At 34.7% G+C, this 8,046-nt stretch overlaps 1 protein-coding gene across 2 annotated transcripts; it reads left to right on the top strand.

Moving 5' to 3' along the window:
* Nucleotides 1–885: 885 nt before the first annotated feature.
* Nucleotides 886–5,547, top strand: LOC108994081 (acyl-CoA-binding domain-containing protein 1-like). Of its 2 annotated transcripts, none has more exons than XM_018969172.2 (6): nucleotides 886–1,599; nucleotides 2,365–2,470; nucleotides 2,585–2,688; nucleotides 3,773–3,864; nucleotides 4,813–4,910; nucleotides 5,131–5,547. In XM_018969172.2, exons 1-6 carry the CDS (start codon nucleotides 1,124–1,126, stop codon nucleotides 5,308–5,310), a joined length of 1,056 nt encoding a protein of 351 aa, XP_018824717.1. In that variant the 5' UTR covers nucleotides 886–1,123; the 3' UTR covers nucleotides 5,311–5,547. The 2 variants fall into 2 exon arrangements, with proteins under 2 accessions (XP_018824717.1, XP_018824718.1); XM_018969173.2 differs by having other exon boundaries at nucleotides 905–1,599; nucleotides 2,588–2,688.
* The last annotated feature ends 2,499 nt before the right edge of the window (nucleotides 5,548–8,046 follow it).

Here is an 8,046-nt window from a genome sequence, read left to right as displayed (position 1 = left end):
AGATCTCTTTGCTTGCCCTGCAGGAGAGGAGCTCCCACATCATCCGAGCAACTTGATCGGGGATAAAAAATGTGCTTGGTATGGAATCTCCCACGTGATCCGATCTATTTCATTGAAGGTCAGATCTTGTGCTTGGGAAGAGAGCTCTCATGTGATTTGACCGTTTTGATAAGGGGTCAAATAGTTATAGAGTTCGACTACGCTTTACTCGATAGCCGAGCTCCCATTTGATCCAATCAATTTCATCGGTGGTCGGATCAAATGATTAGGATCTGAGCTTTTAGTTTATACGACTTATTTGATCAGGAGTTGAGTTTCCACTTGTTCCAATCAAATTGATTTGTAGTTGGATCACAAACTTAAGAGCAAAGCCCTCACGTGATCCGACTTGTTTCATCCATAATTGGATCACATGCTCGGGGTCGTTTGAATAGTAAAAGTGTATCATCTCATTTCATTATTATAACGTTTTTAAATTTACACACAAAATATAATAAATAATTAAACTTTTTTAAATCTCAAAACAATAATAATATTAAAAAATAATAGAAAAATTTAATTAATTTAAGAAGAATAAAACAAATTTTAAAAAAAAAATACAAAAAAAATATGGTGTATGGGGATGATGAGTAACAAAACTCATAATAATATTCTAATAATATTTTATTTAGTTTTTAACTTTAATCTAAAAATATCTCATTTCATCTCATCTTACTATTCAAATCAGAATAATGTTATATACAATCATAGAATGTGCAAGTACCGGATAGTCACTTTAAAAAAGAATAAAATTTATTATTAAAAAATTAATTTTTTTCAAATAAATATTGTATTTATTCAATTTTTTAAATCAATTACATAGTATCTACATATTTACGACTGATCATTCATTTCTCTTTTGAAAGACAATTGACCCATCTCTCTCTCTCTCTCTCTCTCTCTCTTCGTCGGATATTGTTACCACAACTCTAGTCTCTTGATTTCTTGTTCTCTTTGGCTGACCGACCAGAGACATTATATTTCTCAATTTCTAGGGTTTATCTCTCGCACATCACCCCCATTTCACATTTCTGAGTTTACGCTTCTTGTTAATTCATCGCTTGACAGCCTACTTTCTACAATCATGATGATGGGCGACTGGCAACAGCTCGTCCAATCCATTGTCCTTGGCCTCATTTTCTCCTTCCTCGTTGCCAAGCTCATCTCCATAGTCCTCTCCTTTAAAGAAGAAAACCTTTCTCTCTCCCGCTCCTCCTCAATACCAGACATCCACGACGACCCTAAAGGTGCCGTTTTGGGCCCGTTCCACGATACCGACTCGGTCATCGCCGAGCAGGGTAGCATCAGGAACGACAGCGTGCCCAATAGCGATGCCGAAGACGATGATGACGATGACTGGGAGGGAGTGGAGAGTACGGAGCTGGACGAGACCTTCAGCGCGGCCACGGCGTTCGTGGCGGCGTCCGCGGCGGATCGGCTCTCGGAGAAGGTCTCGAACGACGTGCAGTTGAGGCTCTACGGGTTGTACAAGATTGCCACCGAGGGCCCTTGTAGCTCGCCACAGCCCTCGGCTTTGAAAATCGCGGCTCGGGCCAAGTGGTATCGCGTTATCTTTGTGATTTCCTTGTTTTTTTCTCCTTTTGGTTGCATGGGTAAGGTGAATGGGAAATTTGGGTTTTATCTTTTAAATACGTTGGTGTTGTGGGTTTTATGTGGAATGTAATTGCACGAGCTTCGGAATGAGGGAATAGATAGCTAATCAAGAAGGTGAAAGGTGAATTAATAGCACAATTCAATCGTAAGTTATGTCTGATGTTGCCTAATTAGAATTATAGCATTTAGTATAATGATAATGAATGTGAGACTATCATCATTTTTTACTCTTATTTTACAGAAGTAAAATTTCTGTGTTTGTTTCATGTGACAAAGTACATGTCACAAATAGATTTTCCTCGTTGGATGTTCATGTACCTAGTGATGTCAGTAAAAATATTTTAGTATGGGGGAAATCTGAATAATCAATTTTTCTGTCAACCATAAACCGAGGTCGTGTGGGACTCAGTGGTATGATATCAAATCTAAGTTCAGCATGGAATCACCTTTTTTGGGAGAGGTTCAAAAGCAATAGAACGATTGAGAAACATGTTTATTTTACCATCGGTGATCTTGACCTCTCCCCTTGACATCCCTTTCTCCTAACGAATATAGTGGTAGAGAGCAGTGTCGTTCTTCAGACTTCCGTTTTGCCTGTACAATATATTTATTTAGACGTATAAATCACAATCATATTTATTTAGAAGTATAAAATTACGTTTCCTATTTTTTCCTGATATTTTTAATATTTTGCTGACTGCTGTTTGTTAGGCAAGCATGGCAGAAATTGGGTGCTATGCCTCCAGAAGAAGCCATGCAGAAGTACATTGATATTGTTACAGAGCTATATCCTTCTTGGTTGGATGGTTTAACTCTGGTTAGAATCTATGAGTTTTCCCATCTTGCTGATCTTTTGGTACTCTTGCACGTGCTTACTCCCTATTGATTTTCTTTTCCCCTCTTTCATGGTTTCTTGACTCATGATAACTAGAAGAGCAAACGTGGAGAAGGCAATGCACCAAGTATGGATGCTAAAGGACCAATGGGACCAGTTTTCAGCACTTTTGTTTATGAGGAAGAATCTGGAAATGAGTCGTAAGGTTCTTGGAACTTCTTGATGTTTTAGGTTTAGCACTTTATCTTAAGCCCTTGTAGAAAAGAAAGTTCTGCCATGGAGGTGGTTTGATGTCTGGTTTAAGTGATTGTGTGTTTATGTAAACAGCAATCCTAGAGCATCAGTATGTATGTCCTGGCTTGGGTTTGATCTGGCTCACCTGGAGGCTGCTTATATTTTTAATTTAAAGAATCCCTTATGTGGCTGCATGTATACCCAACCACGATCTTTGGCTGCCAGTCAGGTTCAGAGGGTCTTATTGAAGTCTTTTCACTAATGGTGGTTTTTATTATAAGTGGTTTTTATTCTCTTGTTTCTTGTTCTTGGGGAAAAAAGGTTGGGCTATCTATATTTAGCATCTGATCTTATTACTGGACAGTAGTGTTCTATTGACTTGTATGCAGAGAGAGGCCCTTTAATAATTCCTTTTTGTTGGTCTTGTAGTGAGATATGCTGCCCTTACAATACTAACTTCTTGTTTTGAATTTAAAAGGAATGATTTCAGAGTGGTTAATTATTCTTTTTTGATTTAGGTTGAAGACTCTAACCAACCAAAAGTTTTAATTTTTAGACTATTCGAGATTTGGATATTATATATATTGCCTATGACTTCTTACGGGATAGGCTTTGTATGAGTACGAGAAGGCAAATATTATTTTTGATGTGAATCGTCTCTGACCTAGGAGTTTGTGATGGGGCACAAGTATCATGATTCAGGTTGTTCTTGTTTAGCAACTGATAAGGGTTTTTAGAGGTGTCTTTCTAATTACTATTACTGATGGAAACATGTAGTAGTTTTATGGAATGCTTACTTATGTAATCAGTTAACATGATGTCTTTTATTATGTCTATGGATGTGCTTCATTGAGCTATGCTATACTTCTCCTTAGCATTGCAAAGCATGAATTTTTAAATAACTCCTACTGGTATTAACTGTTCCTTAATAACAATTTTCTTTCGCCAACAGATGCCATATGTTGAAAGAAATAAATTACCTATAAAAATTTCAAAGGTACTTCTTTATTTCTTTTCGCTGAGCTAAAAGTTCCTTGCTTTAATTTTCAGGAAAATGGATGCTATTCATGCCTTTGCCAGAGAAGGAGACGCAGATAATTTGATTAAGTGCATTGAAGGCAGCATTTCAGTAAATCTGAAAGGTCCTCCCTGAGCCCCCACCCAACTTTGACAGACCGAGTTGATTTGTAACTTAATTGCATAAGAAACTAAAAGGTAACCCCTAGGTGTTGGCTCAAGTGGTAAGGCCATTGATTGGTCTTGGGAGTATGCTTCTCCAGGTCTAAAAATTTAGACCTGACAGATAAGGTCCTCCCTCACCCCCCACTATGCCCCATGGATGAAAAGCTAAAAATTTACCTTATCTGTGTGATGCAGGCATGCTGCATGAGTCTGGGGTTTTACTGGACAGAAGACATCTTGTGTTTGCATGGTCTCCGGGATTATCTTTGAAAAAAACTAAAAGTTAAAAGCTAAAGCTTGGGATCAGACTGGACTGACTGTTAATAATCCTATAGTAGATGTTAAGAATCTTGGACGTTGCCACAAAATTGCATATTAGACTCGACTGGCTGTCTCAAATTGCTTGAGAACAGACTTGAATTTCTCTTAAGCATCAGTTAAAAGAACTAGGAATCACTAGCTTATCAGGTCATGAAATCATGACAAAAATCAATCAAGGCAATTGAATTGCCACATAGTCTACTCAGTTCTATTTGGATTGGGCTCTTTAGTCATAGCATAGTTTCTGCTTACAGGCTCATCTATCATTTATTTGTTTATTTCTTTTTCCTTCTTTCATTGTTCATTTTCCAGTTTGCTTTTTCTTTTTAATCACGTCTTTTAAGATATCCTTTCATTTTTGTAAACCTGATGCAACCTTTGAAACAAGCTTGTTAAGATATTGGTGTAGTTGTTTGAGACACTCGAATGTTGTATGGTAGCTTAAATTAAGAAGTTCAAAGTTATGCTGCAAATTAATGAAACTTTGTAGGCAATTACAACGCTTTCAGTTCATTGTTGATGTGTGTTTCTCTCTCTTTATCAAAACTTGTACTGCCTTCTAAAACAGTTTGCTAAGTCAATTGCAGATAGTGAGGGCCGGACACCATTGCACTGGGCTGTAGATCGCGGCCACCTTAACATCACTGAATTACTCGTTAGCAGGAATGCTAATGTAAATGAAAAGGTAATTGGAAATTCTAAATACCTTGTTTTTACTGGGCAAGACAGACCTAAGACCTACCCCACACTAGTTCATTGTCCTTTTAGGATGCAAAGGTAGTTCATCTCCTTGTGTCATTTCTTATGCACCGTGGGGTTTTAAAGATTCTTCTGTGCAGTTACTTCTTTGACTTTTCAACTTCCATTTTGTTGCTAAAATTGTCTCTTTCATTCTGTATTGGAAGGACGATGATGGCCAAACCCCACTGCATTATGCTGTCGTGTGTGAGAGAGAAGCCATTGCCGAATTTCTTGTGAAGCAAAATGCAGACACAGATTTAAAGGACAATGATGGCAACACCCCTTCTGATCTGTGTGAGGCGAACTGGCCTTGGATGAAATGTGCAGGGAAGCAGATTAACTGAATAGGTTATTAGTCTTTTGGTTTCTTCCTTAAAGTTATTTTTGATCAAATTCCTTGTGGATGTATTATATGTATATGTATAAACCCTTATGCCTGTTAGATGAATTTAAATTAGTGATTTAAGTTCTTTCTATCCTGTTTTCTATTCTTTTTATATTTGGTTTCTGGTATGGAACTAAAGAACATATGAAGATTGAATACAAGGGGTAAAACAGCATGCCTATGCTTTCTTTTGTTATGGAATTATCAGGAAAAAAAATTGATTCATGGTTTGTTCGGTCAACATTAGAGCTAGGGCTGAGTAAAAATTCAAAAACCCGACTTTGCCTCACCGCACTGACTCCGACTTATCGGAGTCGGAGTTGAAGTTTTCTTAACTGAAAAATCGAAGTCGGAGGTGGCGATGTACCGACTCCGACCCTAATTGTCCAACTCTTACTCTGACTCCAATATTGTACATATTTTATAAAAATGTGTTTTTTATATATTAATCATATATATTTTGTATAACTATAACTTATATTGTTAATTAAATTCAATAATATACCAGTACAAGCAAATTATTATAAAATAATATGCATATAATATAATATAAATAGAATAAATTGATTAATAATAGTTTGGTATACGTAAACATCATGCTATTAACTATTACTATCATGTAACACTAACAAATAATAACTAATGTATAAACACTAATGGATAATAACATGTTATACTAATATATAATAATTAAAGTATAATAACATGTACTAGTAATATATAATAATCAATGTATAATAACATGTAATACTAATGTATAAACATTAACATATAATGCCAATGTATAATAACATTAATTTATATAATGATTTATTTTTTCAGTTTTGGTTATGTTTTAATAAAATTGAAATTGAAAAAATATTTTTTTTAAAAATTGAAATCTAGAGTCCCAAATCCAATTAGTGAGAGTTCAAGATTGTCAAATTGAAATTTCAAATGGGCTAAAAAAAAATTCAATAAAAAAGCTCAAATCCGACTTCGCTTCAACTCTGCTCCAACAAGTTGGAGTCAGAGTTAGAGATCCGATTCGACCTTCGACAAAGTCGGAGTCAGAGGTAGGGCATTCTGACTCTGACATTATCTTTGTTCAGCCCTGATTAGAGCTGCAGGAATAGAGGTGCTGTTACTAATGCTAGCAACTGTTAGAAATGTTTGTTTCGAAAGGGTTACTTAGGAGCGAAATTTTATTCACCCTCCCCTTTCCCCCGGCGATCAAAATGACCTTTTTTTTACTAACTTAACTCTGTATTTTCTCCTTCATAGAGGACACAAATAACTTTTGCAGAGTGACACATATATGCTTCATGTTACATTCAGATCGGATGGGAAGTGACCAAATTACAGAAAAATGAAACAGCTAAATAAGGAAAGTAATCCTTTGGGTTGTTAACAATAGCAGTTTCCCAGTGGCCAATTGGTAGTGCTCGAAAAAACAGTTCGATTCAGCCAATTTAAATTGCATTGGTAAGAAACCTAACCAATTTTAGTGAAATTTTTTAATCTTTCACCGAACTATTTCAATCGGCAAATCGATTTTAACCGATTCAAAATTGTACGTATTTTTAAGTTGTCTAATAATTGAGTTTTTCTTTTAATTTCTTGTACAAAAATATTATAGCCCTAAACATATATTAACTATTTCATTATTGTATTAATAAAAATCATATAAAAATTGAAAGATAAAATATGAAGTTCTTTATTTTTTTTAATTGAATAAAAAAGATAGGAGATAATAAGTATTCTATATCAAATTTGTGGTTGCGCATAAACTATTACATTTTCCATGTGCTTGTAACTTAACGTATTTATCTTCTTCGTATACGAGACAAAAGATGTTTACAATTGAGGTTAAATACATGAGTTACATGTTTATTAAAACTATTTAAATTCATATCATATTTTTTTTTATTGAAATTAATCAATGAATTTATAGTTTATACTTTTCAATAAAGATATTAAATGCTTGAATTGAATTATATATGATTTTTAATACTTTTTATCAACGTTGAAATAACCGATTTAAAATTGTTATTAATCATCCGATTCAGTTTGTAGAATTATCCAATTCGATTTGTGGAATCGTCTGATTCATTGAATCAATCTATACCCGATTTCGAACCCGATGTTGATTTTTCGAGCCTTTCTAATAGATAACAGGCCGGCTCCAAGGCTCAATGTGGCTTTCTTCAATATACGATATAATATCATATTCCATCTATTGCTTTTAACTTAAAATAGACAAATAGAAGAGTACTGCTAACTTGAAACAAACGAATATCATAGAAAGCTGTTAACTCCAAAGAAAAGTAGAATGAGAAGGATAGTCAAATGGTAACTATGGCAATTCGTGCTCATGGGTAGAATATGTAATGTGTCAATTCATCGATTATATGGGACAATTCGAACACAATCTGTTTAATTAAACGAGTCAAACTTTAAAATCTTAATATAGCCCACATGAATAATGGGTGGCATGACTCGACCTGCATAACCTGTTTATAATGAATTCTTATTGAGTTAATCTGTAAACGATTTACTTCAACCCGTATCTACTCGTTTAAACTATTTCATATAATTGGGTTGGGCCAACCTATATATTTATTTTGACCCAATTAACATACTTTTATAAATAATATAAGGATAAATATATAAATAATTCATAATTACAAATAGATTCATGATAAAGTATCTTATG

The sequence above is a fragment of the Juglans regia genome, chromosome 13, assembly GCF_001411555.2.
Source record: "Juglans regia cultivar Chandler chromosome 13, Walnut 2.0, whole genome shotgun sequence".
Lineage (NCBI taxonomy): Eukaryota > Viridiplantae > Streptophyta > Magnoliopsida > Fagales > Juglandaceae > Juglans > Juglans regia.
Note: the sequence above shows the minus strand (reverse complement) of the source record. Positions and strands in the feature narration are given on the sequence as shown.